The sequence below is a fragment of the Aythya ferina genome (genome assembly GCF_964211825.1).
Source record: "Aythya ferina genome assembly, chromosome: 1".
NCBI classification, from domain to species: domain Eukaryota; kingdom Metazoa; phylum Chordata; class Aves; order Anseriformes; family Anatidae; genus Aythya; species Aythya ferina.
Window position 1 is genome coordinate 196,558,928 of NC_140296.1, and position 18,594 is coordinate 196,577,521.

At 36.2% G+C, this 18,594-nt stretch overlaps 1 protein-coding gene across 3 annotated transcripts in view; it reads right to left on the reverse strand.

The window, feature by feature from the left end:
• HGF (hepatocyte growth factor) overlaps positions 1–18,594 on the reverse strand; it is a 61,413-nt gene that overhangs the window by 22,598 nt on the left and 20,221 nt on the right. For 2 of the 3 annotated variants that reach the window (XM_084514732.1, XM_084514733.1), the window contains exons 5-7: positions 15,797–15,939; positions 13,954–14,074; positions 9,059–9,177 (exon numbers count right to left, since the gene is read on the reverse strand). In XM_084514732.1, coding sequence (XP_084370858.1) covers positions 9,059–9,177; positions 13,954–14,074; positions 15,797–15,939 — 383 coding nt within the window. The remainder of the gene's footprint in view (positions 1–9,058; positions 9,178–13,953; positions 14,075–15,796; positions 15,940–18,594) is intronic. The other variant, XM_084514734.1, reaches the window with a different exon arrangement.

The following is an 18,594-nucleotide window of genomic DNA, read 5'->3' on the forward strand; positions in this document are numbered from 1 at the left end:
TTCAGGACCCATCTGGATGCCTATCTGGGCAACTTTCTCTAGGGAACCCGCTTTGGCAGCGGGGTTGGACCAGATGATCTCTCAAGGTCCCTTCCAACCCTACAATTCTGTGATTCTGTGATTAGCTACTGCCACTGTGGCATCTCTCAATGAGAATTCTAGTGTTAAAAGGATCATTAAAATATTTTTATTTGAATTAATAAAGCAATCCTATCATTCCAAAATGTTTACAGACCTCTCCCCAAATTCATCTTACTATACCTACATTTCTTACAAATGCCTAGTTTTCAAACATGAAAATTTAGACCTAAAAATGTTACTGAAATATAATTCTAAAATTTAATTCTGAAATTCTCAGGGCTCGTGCCCTCAGAAACAACCTCTCCTAGTCCAGATATTTAGTCTCAGCAAGCTCAGAAATTATCCTAAAAAGTTCAACAAATTCAGCTGGCTATTACCACAAAGAGGAATTATGGGAATGATCTTTGTTCATGGACAGACACAAACAGTGGCATGCTTTAGGAGCAATGACTGCCTTAGTGGGCATTACAAAGGTGTTCTGTAGAACATAAGGCAGCTGCCAAACTTTAAGAAATGCCTCGGTTGTCTAAGTCTACAACTTATAGTCGCCTATATAAATAGTCGTCTATATAGTCGTCTTAACTCAGTAGTGGTTTTGTTCTTGAGGTGAATTACTCCTGTCACCCACACAACCAAGTATAATAATTCCAAGTACACATACCAGGTATGCAGAGTAGTGATGACAGAGAGCCCTGCTTCTGAGAGCACACTCAGCAGTTCTCTTAGAAGATGGACACAGGAAAATGCCAAAATCAGTAAGGAATCCCATCTTCATCCTAGGAATTCCTCTAAAGTATAAATAAAGACCTGCAAATCTGAGGGCTTGTTTCAGGGAGAAAACTATTATGAATTAAGTTAGAAAATGAATTTAAGTTCAATAAGCTATCCCCACTATCTAGGCAGGTACTTTAATTTCATGTTAGAAGTACCTTTTTGGTTCCAGTTCAGCCTTCCAAACTGAGAGAAAAAATACTTTTAAAGGAAGATCACACATAAAAAAAATCATCTTATAAAAGACTGCTATTTATGATTTATTGATTGCTGCTTCTTATTGCTGTAGAAAACTTAATTATGAACAGAATAATGTTAATTTTCAGCAGCATTTTGCTACTTTTGAACTTTGATTTTTAAATTCTGCAAGACTGAAGTTAGCTGTGTAATTCAGACACCTGCTTAAGGATTTCCTGTTAGTAGTATTTTTACTTTCACGTGTTCACGCTGAGGTCTCCAACTAAAATATAATAATGTAAAAGTATCCTTTTTCCATAAAGCCTTCCTTATCTTGATATCTCAAATCAAATAACTATTAATAATGGACAGCTCACGTATTTAAAGATGCTTGAATAGAGAGATGAAACACTATCCAGAGCTTCATGTGTAAAGCCACAGACAGCCTTCTCAGTACTGGTTCTCACAGTAATGCCAGCATGAGGGAATCAGCAGGGGCCTTGAGTCATTCTACAGCTGAAGCAACCAGCCAGGGTACTATTTCTGTCTTTAACCCCCATAATCCAGAAGTAAATCCTGCACAAATTAGGTCAATAGATAAACTCCTACCAACTTAAAAGAAGGCAGGGATTTTGCTGGACTAATACTTTTCTTTCATGGAAATACTATCTAAGTATTTTTGGACAAGACGTGGTTTGAAAAGAAAATCGTTTAGTTAGTTCTAAACGATTTAATTGGGGGAAAAAATATACAATTGCTTATCTTGTTGCAGTATTTTCTTAGTGCTTCACTCAACAATAGGAAAATGTATTTCATTTATAAAGAAAGATCATAAAAGATAGATTTCAAAAGAGGTGATTAAACCAGTGAGGAAACAGTTTTGAACACAAGATCCTCATTAAACACAATCAATGCCTTTCTGCACGTCAAAGAGTATCTCCACTGACTTTCAGGGTATGAGCTACATGCTAACTAATTACAAGTCTTCCAGGCATCCATACCTCAGGCTATTCAATATATAGTGCTGGGCAATACCAGTGTGGCAGTTCTTTTCTTTTCATGTTTCTTTCAGTGCAAATAGTCATATATTCATGTATGTGTGACATATTTTTTTCACAGTTTAGAAAACATGAAATAAAAAACAAAACAGAAAAAAAAAAAAAAAAAAAAAAAAAAACACTGATCCTGAAAGAGAAAGGGTTTGGTCTGGTTTTGTGTTGTTTCAGTGAGAACACAAGAAAGTGAAGAAATAAATTAGACCCAAGCTGAAGAATTACAGTTCTGAAGAATATGTTGTCACCTAACCTTTCTGGGTTGTTCCAATATCTACAACTAAGCTTTAAATAGTTTTGGCTTTAAACCATTTAAAATCTTGATCTGGATTCATATTTTCACAGTTAAATCACCTCTGCAGGTTCAGAGGAGCTTTTAAATCTAACTTTCAAAACTCTCATAGAAATAACTAAAAGAATCTCAGATAGACTCTCATTGAGGAAAGATAGAATAAAGCAATGGAATATGCAATGAATGCTACAGTTCTGTTATGTTTCCATGTAAAGCAAGGTGGAAGGTAATACTTTATCTACTAAACACCAGTCTCTTCTCACTCACTCTTTTCCATAAACATCTTTATCTTACATAAATGTTATGTTTAAACTGAGTGGCACTTTTATTTGTTTACATACTGTGATTGAACAAATAACTCTTTTATCAGAACTTCACATCCAAATGGGCAGTTTAAATAGCTGTTTTAAAAAGATGAGTAATTTAAAATTGGTGATATATTTTTTTTTTGGCCTTCCCAAAAGTTGTAGATACACTGCAACGTTTAATTTTACACCTAGAGTCTCACTTTGCTGTTTCATTACTTGCTTTCCATCAAACTCAGGCTGTTATTGAATTATCTCTGGGAATTTAGGTCTCCAGTCACCCATGCCTATTGCCTAGGAGCAAAGACTAAATCCATAATAAAATCAGCTGGGTTGGCTGGAAATCAGATAAGCAGCAACTAAACACTGGCCTTAACATAATATTTACATGTATCTCTGCGTCTTTCAAATGACTGACAAATGTAGCTTCCTCATTTGTGGGCCTTAGCACCTTTCTGTTTTATAGTTCATCCATAGAAATATATATTATTTAAAAAACAAACAAACAAACAAACAAACAACATTAGCTACCCACTCCTTTCTTCCCTGTAGTCCACATGCTCATTCATGGCAAAATAATAGCCATTTTCTTTTTTCATATTTGCTGTCATTGCTTCCATTTCTCCACATCCTATGCTTCTTATTGCTATTATAGTTGTCTTTTTATCCTCTCTTCTAACTAAAAATTGTCTCAAGCCAAAACCACAGACACATATGTGAGCAACTTCAAACCAATCCTGGGGTCCCTGAAGGCTTAATCCAGATCCAATTTTTGCAGCTTGAGCCATCTCTAATCCCTAATTGATCCTGTCATCTCTTTCTCACAGCTCTGGCTGTAAGCCACCATGTTTAATGCTGCCTTCTGTGCTTGGAAATAGAGTTACAATGCCCTCCTGTCTCTTCAGTCTTAAAAACATATTTATTTTATGAATGCTTCCTTCCACTGACTTTTTTTGCCCAAAATTGTGTATATGAGCTGTTGTCAGCATTTTGGCTATAGAGCATACTAGCACTCATGACATGTAGCTAAACCCACAAGCAGCATGCTGCCTTGTGGTCACTCCCCCGAAGAGAGGACACCTACGTTTTTGTACATTGTCCAAGGTCTTGGATTTGCAGAACACTTTTTTTTAATTAGTATTTCTTGTAAAATATATAAACAGTCCTCAACATAGGAATTAAAAAACTGTGTGAGAATCCAAACCACAAAGCTATAAAGACATATAACTCATGATGTTCTCTTTTTAGTGTACTGAAATTGCACACAGACACAGTTTCAGAAAATGGAACTGCCACTGAAACTCAGAATGGTCTAGTGTTTTGGGCTCCCTGCTAGGTGGTGGGAAAACAGTTTTTCTATGTGGCTCAAGAAAGACAGAAAACTCAAAATGGGGCACTGATATTTTGCCTTGACTTTCCAGTCACCAAGCTGCTGGTATAACTGTAATATCTGCAATTAATTCCTTTTTTTGTTTATAAAAGCAGTGGGCAGCACTGCTTCTTGTGCAGAGGGCAATTGCCATAAGCCTATGCTAAACATCCTTTGAAAATATCAACACTTTTGAGATCATTAGTTCTGTACTCCTCCTCATATAAATTTATTCAGTAGTTTCCAAAGATCTAGTTTTCTGCAGTGAAAATACTGCAGTATTAACTGAAGTAAAATTGCATGTGAAATTTCCACTGATCTTAATATACTTTCTAACTGAAGATCAAAGGAAGAAATTACATTTAATGTTATGAACTTATGCCCAGAGATGAGACAAAAAGTTTTCATCACGACATTAAAATCATTACATTGTTGATTTATATTTTTCATTTAAATTTGGTGATGCTGGTATTGGAATTACATTTTCTTCAGAACTATGATATAATTGATTTATGCAGAAAAATGTAACATTACAGTAGTTTGCTCTCCCACCCAATGATTTTATAAAACTTAGTTCAAGCTGTAAATACTAAGAGCTACATGGACTGTAAGTTTGCGTGACCAGCAAAACCAGATGTGAATCCTCAGAACACTGACACATCAGCTCAGGAAATGCCAAAGGATAAAGGTTTATAAAAGTTGTGTTTTTGAAACAGTCAGCTGTAACTTAGGAATATTTTTATTTTCGTAATAAAATCACTTCTACCACAGGAAAAGAATAAATCTATTAGACTGCATATGATTCATGTATTATCTAATATTTAGAGAAATGTGGGAAACTCAGCTTTGTTAAAAGAAAAATAACTGTTTAATGAAAGACAATTCAGTTACAGAGTTAAACAAGATTGTGTTTATAACGTAAAAAGGCTGAATGTAAATGTTCAGAGAATCAAAAACTGTAGATGTGATTGCATGAATTAGTATTGTAGTTCACAGGCAAGATTTTCAAGATGGATGGATTTAATGGGTGCCTGATACAAAACAAGTATTGGTGTCCTGTTAAGTTTCCTCAGTCTCTGTAGAGTCTGATTACTGACATTATCCAAAGTGGCAAATTATTACTTTTCCACAATGGAATAATTTTACTAATTTTAACTAATTTGTACTGGATTTACAATGATTTATGAAAGTGCAGAATAAATTCACTTACTGCCTGCCCTGCCTGCCAGGGAGTACATTAAGAGTATTCATACTCAACCATTGCATTTCAGGCAGTTGACTGACTGACAAGAAGTGACCGACACTCCAAGACATTGCACTGTCCCAAACCAAGAGCAAGCAAGGAGACAATACTCTGAATGATGGATTGTGGAAGTACAAGACAAGGTATAATTTCGTTTGTTAAGAATTCCAGAGTAAAGACAGAGAATCCCTTGTTTCCACTTTTAGTTAGCCGCTGCTCACTGCTCAAGCCAGATCCATTCCCTTCTCTCTCTGTCCCCCCAGTGTATACATATAGGCTGATGTACTGAATGCCTTCTTTGCCTCCATCTTTACCAGCAAGAGTGGCTTTCAGGAATCCCAGGTGCCAGAGACCAGGCTGAGTGGCTGGAACAAGGAAGATGTACCCTTAGAGGAAAATGATCAGGTCAGGGAATACTTGCACAAACATTGTACATTCGTAAGTCCATGTGCCCTGATGAGATGAATCCATAAGTGCTGAGTGAGCTGGCAGATGTGATTGTGAGACCATTTTCTATATTTTTTTGTCAGCTGGGTAAAGTGCTTGAAGACTGGTGAAAAGCAAATGTCACTCATCTTTAAAAATGGCAAGAAGGAGGACCCAGAGAACTACATGCTGGTCAGCCTCACCCCAATCCCTGGAAAGATGTTGAAACAGCTAATCCTGAAAACCATTTCCAAGCACATGATGGAGAAGAAAATCATTATTGCTCAGCATGGATTGACCAAGAAGAAGTTCTGCCTGACCAACCTGGTAAGCTTCAGTTGAAATCACCAGTCTGATGGATATGGGTAGTGCAGTGGATATCATCTTCTTGAACTTCAGTAAGGTCTTTGACACTGTCCCCCCTAAGATGCTCATAGAAAAGCTGTTGAAGTATGGGCTGGATGAGCAGACAGTGAAGTGGATTTAATACTGGCTGACCAGCAGGACCCAGAGTATCAGTGCTGCAAAGCCTAGCTGGAGGCCAGTAACAAGTGGAGTACCAGAGGGGTCAAAAAAAGGGTTTAGTCCTGTTTAACATCTTTATTAATGGTCTTGACGATGGAGCAGAGTGCAGTAAATTCACAGATGACATGAAACTGGAGGAGTGTCTGACTCACCAAAGGGCTGTGCAGACATACAAAAGGACCCTGGCAAGCTGCAGGGGTGGGGTGACAAGAATCTCATAAAGTTCAACAAGAAGTGTGGAGTTCTACACCTGGAAAGGAGCAACTCAGGCACCAGGATATGCTGTAGGCCACACAACTTTCAGCTTTCTGTCCATCCTAGTGGACACCAAGTTGAACATAAGTCAGTAATGTGCCAGTAATAAGCAAAGTATCACCAGCAAGTCAAGAGAGATGATCATTCCCCTCCATTTAGCATTGGTGAGGCCACACCTGGATTAGTGCGTCCATTTCTGGGCCTCCAATACAAGAGAGACCTGGACATACCGGAAAAGGTCCAACAGAGGGTCCAACATGATGATGAAAGGCTGGAGCACCTCTCCTGTGAGGAGAAGCTGAGATAGCTGGGACTATTCAGCCTGGAGAAGAGAAGGCTCAAGGGGGATCTTATTGATGTTTATAAACACCCAAAGGGAGGATGCAATTAAGACATAGATAGCCTCTTTTAAGTGGTGCCCAGTAACAGGACAAGAGTAATGAGTAGAACGTGGCACACAAGAGGTTCCATCTAAACATCAGGAAGCACTTCTGTACTGTCATGAACAAGTGGAACGGGTTGCCCAGAGAAGTTGTAGAGTCTCCCATCTTGAAGACTTTAAAATCTGTCAAGACACGGTTCTGAGCGACCTGCTCGTGATGTACCTGGCTAAGCAAGGTAATGGCCAGATGACCTCCAGAAGTGCCTTCCAACATCAGCCATTCTGTGATTCTTTGATATATGTATATATCAAATATACATGTATATATGTATATATGTATACAAAATTAAAGAAAACAAAACAAAACAAAATAAAACAACAGGATTGCATTGTGAAAACATGCTTTTGTATAAGGTCCACCGCTGTCACTTTTTTGTCTAGATTTGAGACACACTCATAGCTGTTTATCTTGATTTAAGCAAATAACAATAATAATAGAGATGCCTGAAAATCAAAGAAAACAATCAATACATTTTATTTTTTTTGAAAACTAAATTCAGTTCCAGATGAGCTTAAAATGTTCTTTTTAATAGAATCTAGTCTCTTCTTCTACCCTTCTCCTAAGAGAGCTAAATAAATTTTACAATGACAGAAGCCTACTGAAGTGACACTTAGAGCTAGATGAAAAGCAGAATGTCTACTTCTGAGGATTTTTTTTTCCTTAACACTTAATTTTGGTCAAAAATTGAGCAGAACAACAATGGAATTTGTAGTTTCCCAAACTCTGTAAATTTAAGAGAAACTGACTTTCTTATGAGCAAACAGGACACTGTGCTCACTGGGAAACTTCCCCTTTGCTCTTTGCAGAAAATCTAAAACCACTGTTTTCCCTTTCCTGTCTATATTCCTGGCAGCTCTGCCACAAGGCTGGAATGTATGAAACTGACAGGCTTTTACAGTAGGGATTCTGTCAGAGTCATGTCTTGTTTTCAGAAGTTGCCTCTACTCCCAATAATTTTTCAATGCCACATTTTGAGTAAAGTGAAAAACTCCCTGAGTATTATGAGACAGTCTTTAATACTTTGCTAACACATTGATTATGTCACAGGATGGCAATTCTTTTAGAAAAAAAAAAAAAAAAAAAAGGTATCCTAGATCTCCCACATCTTATTTGCTGTATAAATTGCAATCTGTGAATGAGGCAAGGAATTTCAGAGATGCAAATCTTGATTTCCTCACAGAACCTTGTCCCTACAAAACTTATTTCTAGCAGCTACCTCAGCTCCAACATTTCCATAAAACTCTAGACAAATTACTTCACTGCAGTTTTCAAGAGGGGTCCAATATCTTATCTTCCTCCTTGTCCTTGTACTGCTCAGTTAAGACACCTAATTAGCAGTAGAATAAAACTGGCACAGATATCACAAAGTCATCAGAATCTGGACTTTGAACACAGAATGTGTCCCACAATGATAAAGTCTATAAAATACTAATATAAAGCATCTCAAAGTGGGCATCCAATATTTGCATATCTTAATATCACTTTGATTCGATCCCCTGTCTGTAAAGTGAAGATAACAAAAGCCACCATTTCATAGTTGCAGAATGAAACTAAATTAATTGCCTGTGGAGTGCTTTGATACCAGAGGGATGAATATCACAAAGAAACCCATGGGAAATAAATAATCCTGTCTTTAACACAAGGCTGAATAGTGTGCAGGAAGCAAGGCCTAGAACTGCAGAATGTACAAGAGGAAAATAAAGCAAAGAAGATTTGCTGATAGAGCACTGAGTAGGGAAGGAAGACTACTCAAAACTGTTATACATGCATCTACCCTCAAACTGTAGTGCAGAAGCCCAACATGGTCAAACTAATATTCCACATGAGATCTTCATGCTGACATTGCCTGATTTTGTTAGTCCTTGATTTTACTACTTTTTCATAGCTCCCTGTATATAATATATGCACATATATGTATATTCCAGTGCTAAGTAACACACGTTTTTTTTATTTCCTATCCAAATTAAATACAATGTCATTATAAGAACTTTTCATTGAAAGCTATGTTTTAAGTCAGCAAAGTACAATGAATGAACTGTCTATGGTCCTATATTGCTTGAACTATCTGTGTCCAGATTTTGAAAAGGAAAAGGAAGTAATAAATTTTGCTTAAACTCACCACACGTTTTAATTGCACAGAATTCCCAGGGGGTGTTAGGGTCAAGAGTGTAGCACCATGGTCTCAGCTTGCCATCAGGATTGCGGCAGTAATTATCATCAAAGCCCTTGTCAGGATATCTGCAAACCACAACGAGAAACGTGTCAAGCAAGCCTTCCTGGCAATACTACACAGGATTGTATAAGGTACATAAAAGACTGGCTTCAGCAGAGGCAAACAAGAACCAGTTCCTATTAACCTCTGGTCTGATCCTGTGAGATGGATCAGATACTCTTTAACACTATTAACAAGTTAATAAAACAAAATCACTTTCCAAGCGTGCAACAGAATCAGGCCTCCACAGAAGGGATTCCCTGCTGTGCTAATGCAAAGGCCACCGGATGGAGTAACTGCTAATTGCTAAACTCTTGCTCTTGTGTCTGTCAACTGATGACCAGACTCTAAAGCCACTCATTTTTTTTCTGAAATAGCCCAATCAAGTGTGGATTATATAAACACTGCCTGGCAGGCCGGACTCATTAAGAAAACAGGTTTTTCAGTACAGCAGCCCTGCGTTAAACTGGAAGCTATTTTCAATAGCTCTGTTACTAATGATAGCTCCATTTTCGTAACAGAGCTAGTTCTAGGTCATGCCCTCATTTCAAGCATTGAGGAAAAAAAGGAGGAAAATAAGGAATTAACTTCCGTCTCACTTTATCTCATTAGGATTTAAAACTATTGTACCATTTAATTACTTCCACGTTCCTGCTGCCACTATTGAGCTGTCAGGCAGAGATTCAAGATAAGGAGGCTCTTTTGTATAAAAGTCCCATACTAACATCAATGAACTTAAAGAGAAGGAGATAAATAAAAAAAAAAAAAAAAAAAAAAAACTTGTTTGTAAAAGAAACCAAAAGTAGATTTGCCCCTGAGGAAAACATGAAATATATGTTAGAGAACAAAGAACTTAACTACCTAGGAACCTGAACCCATTTACAACTGCAAGCAGATGTGTCTCACACAAGCATTGGAAAATATGATTTGCAAGCATTTGTTTTTGCTAGGATGTTTTTTCTATCAAACAATTACCCTAATGTTGACTCATACATTTGCAACATGATCTCCCACTCCTTTGGCTAAATCAGACTCCTTCATCTATGCAAGGGACAGCAACAGGATTCAAGTAGAATTCAAAAGAAAACCAAGTAAATATCTCACAAAAAATGAATATTTAAAGGAAGCTGAAGATATAATAGTTTCAGATCTAACAGCAGCACCTCATTTTTTGCTAGGAAGAAGAGAAACTGTAAAGGAACATATTGAGTCCAAGAATTTCAGAAGCAAACAGTTGATAGGATAACTGTAGCTGAAAACATGATGGCTTTGGGCACCTGTTAAGTGCAGTGATGAAGTTTGATGTCAGCAGTGTATGCTCCAAGTAATATAGCAGTCTGTGTTACCAAGGTGAGTCCAAGAATGGCAAGGTCCCTGCAGTCATAGCTCCCTAAAGCCACTCAGGAAAATAGGGTAAGTAAAGAATCCACTTTATAGAAGAATGTCTTGCATTGCATTGAACACTCCATCCTTCCTAGCATTGTTGGTATGTCAAAATGGTATCAGTAAGTAGCTGAAACTTAAGAATAGATATAATAGTTCTTCAGGGCTCTAGCTTTGACCATCATTGTCAGACAGTGCTGTTAATGAACTGTATCTTTCCACCTATTGTATCTACTTAGAGAAGGGTAAAAAGATATTTCCAGAACCCAGAGCCTTTCCAGTCACCAGTTCTTCCCACAACATTCTTAGGCCCATTTCTGGCATCTTTTATATTTAGCAAGCAACAGTTCCTCAGTTCCCATAGAAAAGGCAAACTAACACCTTTAAGATACAGATATAAGGGACCAGATATACAATGAGGCTTCAAACTATTCCACGCATTTCCACAACACAAGATTCCCTGAGAGCTATTCCCTTTCATCTACAGATTTGTTCTCCTTGTAATTCACTTGGGCACAGATCTCTTGCTCACACCCAACAAAGACCCCAAGGTTTCCAAGATCTTTCAGAACCCTTGAAACAGCAGTAGCTGTACTTTCCTGCTGAAACTGAAATGAAGCATAAAGATATACATCTGGTGTCAAAATCAAGACTTTTTTCTCGGTTTCTAAGAAAAAAAAAAAAACACATAAGATGTTAGATGAAGAGATATTTATTCTCTTTAAAGAGACAGATGCTGATGTCTAGCTCTGCTGTGACTAAACTGATTCTTAGTGTCTGAAACTGTTGCTTTACCAATATTTCTTTTCCTTTTTTTTTTTTTTATAAATTTTAAAAGGCATGCAGTACTGAAAACTTATTTTTGTATAATACAAATTTTCATAACAGAGATATGAACCAGAATATGTTAATAAAAGAATACCTACATCTATGAAATCCATATATTGCACTTCAACCCCACATTACTTTATGCAATAAGCACCTATTTCCATGACATACTTGTTTCTGAGCAGAAAATAAAAGAGGAGAGAACTGCTGCTTCTCAATGCTTTTCAATGTCTGTCTAAGCCATTATCCTCAATGGTCTATATTCCACATTGAGGCATAATCCTGCCTAACATGTGGGAGTTGGAGCTTCTGCATCCACTAAAGGCTAAAAATGGGTCATCCAGGAGTTGTTTGGGGGAGTTCCTACTGCTAGCTTCAATCACATCTAACAGGTATTAAGAATTCTCTTCAGTAATTCCTCTGAAGGGAATAAATCTGGAACAATTCACTGAGGTGACAAAAAGCAAAAGTGACATGTATTCACCCTGAGCTGAAAGCAGGTAGATTATGGAGCACTTGAAAAGATTATTAGTCTTACCTCTCTTTCTTTATCATTGCAATTGATGCATCCATAAATGCAAATAAGTTAAAATCTTTCCAGCTATACTAGTCCTTCTTGGTTTCCAGGTTATTCACATTACTCCTAGATAATATAGAACAAGCCCCTGAAGAGACTGCTGTATTTTAATTGATCATTTGTTCCAGACTTCCTCCCTTATTTACAACCTAAATGTTCATTAAAATGTGAATCAGATAAAATAATAAATTAAAATAAAATAAAGAGTTAAGATAATCAAAGTGTAATTGTCACTACCTTTAGTGATCATTTCATAAAGTTAATTAACATCAGTCCTAGAAATATCCTGAAGTTTACAGTTGCGAAAGCATTAACAGATTGGTTTAATCCACATGGACTGCTTTTCAATTGCTTTTTTTTTTTTTTTTTTTTTTTTTAAGGAAAGAAAATAAAAAGAAACAGTCTGAACATGAACATGATCAGGAAGATATTTTCAGTGGGAAATGTTTAAGTAGGAAAGTGATCACTAGTGAGACAGCAGCTAGTCTGAAAAGTTGTTTTGTGAACAAACCAAAACTAACAGAAGAATAGTTTCCTTCTGACAGAAAAAAAATTGCTATTGTTTGTACCCAGAAGTTCTATAAATGACTCATTCCTAAGGAAAAAAAAATCTTTCTGTGACTTAGCCTAGAATGCACAACAAGTGCATGGCAAAACTCAGAAACAGATTATCTTTGGTCCCAGACTGCTAATACAAACTATTTATTGTAGCAGAGCCATGGAAGACCCTGCGATTATTCATGAAGCAGATCATCTGAGCTAAGAGGGAAAAAAAGTTTATATCACATTAACTCAAAAATTGCAGACACTTAATGTTTTACTGAAAATAAATAGATAAATAAATAAATCAGACTAAAATCTACTAGTACTGTATTTCAGAGTATAAAAATTAGGCTATATTTAATGGAACACTTTAAAATATATGAAGATACTTTCAGTGAAAGATCTCAAACATTCTGAGATTGTTGATTCTTGCAGTCTTTCTCCAGCAGCTGAAGGTTATTCAATCCATTTTAAAAGTGGAGTTAATCCAAAAGCCAGAGTAAAATAAAAAGAAATCTCAGTCCAATTTAAGACAGACACAAATATCCTTCTGCATGGCTTAAACCTCCCCACAAAATCCTTCCAGAATGGTGTGTTACAGATGATCCTCTGCAGTAATGTGAAGTCTACCTTCTAGGAAAAATGCTAAGGACATACAATTTGTCTTGCTATTACTGGCTATATATAAGTATTTTATAAGTATATATATATATATATATATACACTTATAAACAAATATATATATATTATATTATATATTATATATTATTATATATATATTATATATATTATAAGTATATAAAATATACTTATATTTTATATAAGTATAAATATAAGTCTTACATATATAAAAGTCTAAAACATTAATCCATAAAATGCTAAACAGAATGATCTGTTTTTCCAGGTAGAACAAACACAGCAGTCAAGCAGATTGGATACATAAAGCTGATTAGAGCAGAAGACCAGCTACAGTTTTAAAGCTCTTCAATAGTTCAAAAAAGGAGCACACGGTGTAATGTCACACATTTATATTCACTAAGTGTATTAAGAACTCTAACGTAAAGAAAAAAACATACAATTTTTATTGTTACTTACTCTGTAATGTTTTTAAGGTATTTTAAGCTAAGTGAAGCTGTATAACAATATATACATAAATATTCAGAGGTAACTTTTTTACTGATATTGAGGCTAGGGAGGAAATCTTGACCAACTAACGCATTGCATGTAAATCACTGCACTATACAGAATTAAGATGTAGCCACACCTGCACAAAATAGTCACTAGTATCCATCCTGCATCTCCATCATGACTGTAACCAACCTGCACATATCACAGGCCAGATCCCCAAAGAGCCAAAACTAATAAACTCGATTAATTTCATCTCAGCTTATTTTTCCCAACTGCTTCCAGAATACATAGAATTTTCAAATTTAAACCACACAGATTTGCTTGGAAGTGAGGAGGAGATTACCTCTCAGGACGAAATTTGTGTTTGTGTGGTCTCTGAAGATCCCAGCGCTGACACTCCTTGCCTGACTCGGTATGATCCATTGGCCCTCTGTAACTCTCTCCATTGCAGGTCATGCATTCAACTTGAAACAAACAAAAAAACAAATAACATACTAGTTATTTTTTATGCTGGTGAATTTTAACACACACACACACACACAAATCATATCCCTGCTGTTTTAAATTGAAAGCAACCTAGAAAGACATAAAAACTGATATCTTTTAAGTCAGGGATCCTTGGTATGGGAAATGTCCTTTGGAATTGCATCTCTTCCTTAGATCTAATCCAGATGCTTAAGTCTGGTACCTCTTTATGGGACTCTTATGGTTTGGAAGCATGTAGGTGTGAACTGTTAGAGGCCTTCATGTTCCTAGCTGATTTCTAACCTTTTCTATTACAGAGATTTCGTTGAGTTCTTCTAATCTCTAATGTGCTGCATACCAAGTTGAGTGTTACAGTTACAGGGAGATAGACACACCTGAGGAAAGATTATTAGAGGTGATATTTTCTAAATAACTAACTTTCATAATTCTAAATCACTGTTATTATACAGAACTGTTTAATAACAGCACCAGGTTAAATGCAGAATAATGTCTGAATCAGAAATTTCAGGATGTACTGTCTGTCTCTTTAAATTCTTAGCACTTTTAGTTACATATGATGCTGATTCTTTTTGATACTAATTCTTTTTGTCAGCTTAATTGATGATACATTTTCAGTCTTGGTTTAAGAAAGTTGGGGGGTGGAAGGAGAGTGAGCAAAAGCCACTACAGGGATTTGAAATTGCAGCTGAACAAAACATGCTACATAATATAGAATGAGAAGTCTTAAAATATAGCATAAAATCACCATAATTAACTACAGACACATTTCTCAAGTGCCCCCTAATTAGAGTAGTTGTAATTAAGGAGCACTTAATAAATATTAATTTATACAACTACAAATCTCATTTTTCAGTCAAAATATCTGCTACCAAAGTCTTGATCCTGCAGTGAGCTCCAGGTCTTATCCCATTTGAAGCTCACTTAAATTGATCTTTAAGTGTTATCTCTTAATAGATTTTCAAGCTCCTTTTAAATCATTCTCTTCCTCCTTCCTTTCCCTTGCATAGCTATTGAACGTAACATATTAGCTGGAAAATTAAAGGCATCCTATCTTGAGAATTTAAATGGGTTGATTGACTGGAACTGAATTGGCTGACTAGCAAGATATGGAGTTTGGTTTGGAAGTTAACAAAACATGAAAGTCAAGAAATGTGATGGTACACATCAATTTGATTTCAGATTCTGTGACTTGAAAGTGTAAAGAGATTGCCTTTCTAAAAAGTTTTCCTGTTTACAGCATTTATCATTTGAAAAACAAAATGTGTGTTTACTTTGAACATTTGTCCTGTAATTCACTACCCATATATTTTCATCAAAAAAAAAGGAAAGCTGATTTAATCATGGAATGCAACTAGACAATTTTATCATCCAGTTGTGCTGAAATTGTTAAAGGATTTACTATAAACTAGGTAATGAAATAAGGGACACATTTGTGCACTCAGCACTACTTCAATGTTTCAGCTTCTCCATGACCTGGACAAGAGCTGCTGAGCCTGAAAGCTTGTTCAAATTTTCCAGATTACTAGAATGTAAAAAGACATTTTTTCTCTAACAACTGCTTTTATTGCTACAGCATTCATTCTTGATAAGAAATCACCTTTCCTTGCTGCAAAGGTGAGTGTTACTGAAGATAACAGTTCTGTGTACCTGCTCTTTGTACAATAAAAAAGCAACTTTTCACATGAGCACTGCCACATTACCTTCTGAGCAGAGGGGGATGTCACAGACTTCGTGGCGTGTCTCTGGGCTGGTGGTGAAACACCATGGCCCTCCCTCTTCCCCTCGGGGGTTTCGGCAGTAGTTTTCTCGCAGATCTTTACCCCGATAGCTCGAAGGCAAAAAGCTAGTTTTAAAATGACAATCATTACAGTATAAGAGCATGCAAACTTCAGTGTTAATCATACTATTTTTATAAACATCTAGAAACAATCACATTTCAGCTTCCTTCTCCCTTCACCCTCCCTCCACTCTGCCCGCACACACAAAAATATCTGTCCATACAAAAATACACATCTTCAGTTAGGATTGCTCAATCAATGGTCCAAGTCTGGGATAATTTGTCTGGCCTGTAGCTTACTCTAGCAAGTTTTACTCCCATCCCTCAGGCACCCAGAGATAGCTATCTGCTACAGAGCCAGTGGCAGCAGCACACTCCCTGCCAACCCTTGCTACTCTCTTCTTCAGCAGCTTGTAACTACTCACAGAGCAGTAGAAGACCCCTGGAAAAGGCAGGTGGAATTTATTATGGGCATAGGTGTAAAATTCATTGGTCCATTGGCCCATCAGACCTGCTGTTCATACACACCTTATGTGCATGTATCAGGCTCAGCCCACATAGCTTACGAACAGAGGTCTCTTGCCATGCCTGGTCAGGCAACAGCTAGACCTGAGTACCAGGAAATTAGTGTGAACAAGGTTGAGTGGTGTGACACACCACACCAAGGGGTCTTCACTACCTGAGGCCACGACTGCTTTGAATTTAAGCATCAGAAATTAGCCCAGGTACTGCTTTAGATGTCTTGCTTCATATTCTGCCAGAAAGCCCAACTGTTGTCACCATAAGGTCTGCTACATAGAGATCTACTTCTCAGTGCTTTTGTACAAATTAAGTCATTTAACAGGAACCTTGCTGACTAAAATTTTACTGACTAAAACTTTGCTTACCCTTTCACTATATTTTGTGATTTTGCTGCAAGGCCTATTAAAAAGCAATATCCCTTGGCATTTTTTCTTTACAATGCCTTCAAGGCAATGTTAAGCACTTTATTTGTCTTTAGGGATTGAATGTGTATATTTTTGCCCTAGCACACATTTTCAGTATGAGACTTCCATGTCAATGCCCAGTCCACCAAATATAAACCCTTTAGGGCCAAGGTTTTGTCTTCTTATCTGTCTGGAAAGGGATGCGTCTCTAGAGACACTCACACATTCACCCAGACAAATATATACATAGACATGTATATATATTTATAAGTAAAAGTAATAATAATTGTTTTTCCCCACAATTTAGGTGGGGAAATAGCTTACCCTGTAGTAAGGAACCTGACCTAAGAGCTTATCACCACACAAGCTGTACTTTATAGACAAAGTCAGTGTTCTTTCACTGTCAGTTTCCTTGCAATGTTACTCAAACATCAGGTAAATTACAATTCAGAATTATGCTCAATCCTATGAAAATTTCATTTTTTTTCTTGGTTAATTGAAAAATTGTGCAAAACACCTTGGGGATCACACAAAACCTGTAATTCAACTTAATAAATTAGTTTCATTTTTGTGGTTTCTAAGATTTTTTGCATTTTTTTTCTTCAATATGCTTAAATTCTGGTAGAACATCACAAGTAAACTACACTTTTTTATCCCAATAACTTATTCTGCATTTTTTGTACTTTTTTTTTTTTTTATCTTTTTTTATCTGTAATCACCAAGGGAATCAAAAGTATCTCTATTTTAGTGAAAAAAAAAAAAAAAAAGGTATTAAATTTTATCTAACTTTCTTTAGAGGAATGTAGAAACTTGCAGCTCAGGTATCCAAACTAAGCATTGGGGACAGTCTTTATGATGTTGATGTAGTTTATATACAAAAGCAAAAGAGAAATATATAGTCCTTGCTGTCCTTGGAAAATTCCATGTTATGAATGAATAAATAAATAAATAAATGGAGAGAAAAAGAAAATTCCAGCAATTCCAATGTGACATTTTAATCATGTTTTATTCCAGTTAATGAAATCTTTGAATTAACTGAAGTGGAAAAATACCTCTGTTAATCACATTGTGGTTCTAGTCAAGGCAACGTGGAAACACTACTTAAAAGTGCTTTTCTTATTTTTGGTTCTTGAAGAGAATAATTTCTGTGTCATCACTGCTGCTTATGAAATTGTTGCTTCTGTTTGTCTTCTGTAGTCTTGTAAAATAAATGTCTCAAAAAAAATTAACTAAAGACAATCCTGGACAAACTTTTCTGATGGGGCATTACAATCTGTATATGCATTAATGTGGTGTGTCAGCACATGTTAGAAAAAGTTATTTAATTTTCCTGCTGGAAAATCTTTCTGCTCAGAAGATACAGGAGAAAAAGCATCTCAAATTTTGCCAGATATACTATCACAATATTAAAAAAATAAATAAAAATAAAAAATGTATAACATTAAAAACTCAAGATGGGTCAGATACACAAATGGATTCAACAGGTATTGAAGCAACATTCTTGAGGGAGGAAATGAGACAGAGTAAAGACTTACCCAAAATTATACAATAGAGCCACTCCTAAATCTGTGTACTGATTTAGTTCAACTACATTACCTAAGGAAGAAGAGAGCCAGAAACTGAAGCCAGTAAGAGTAATGGTAAAAGCAGATTTAACAACAGCTAAAGTTGCTGGAAGCTAGCAAAAAGCCAGTGAAGTATTGGTCTACTCTTACACCATCTCTCTTTTACCTTTTTTATATTATCTTGAGCCATTTAGGTAATAAATTCTTAAGAAACAAAAATATGTAGAGAG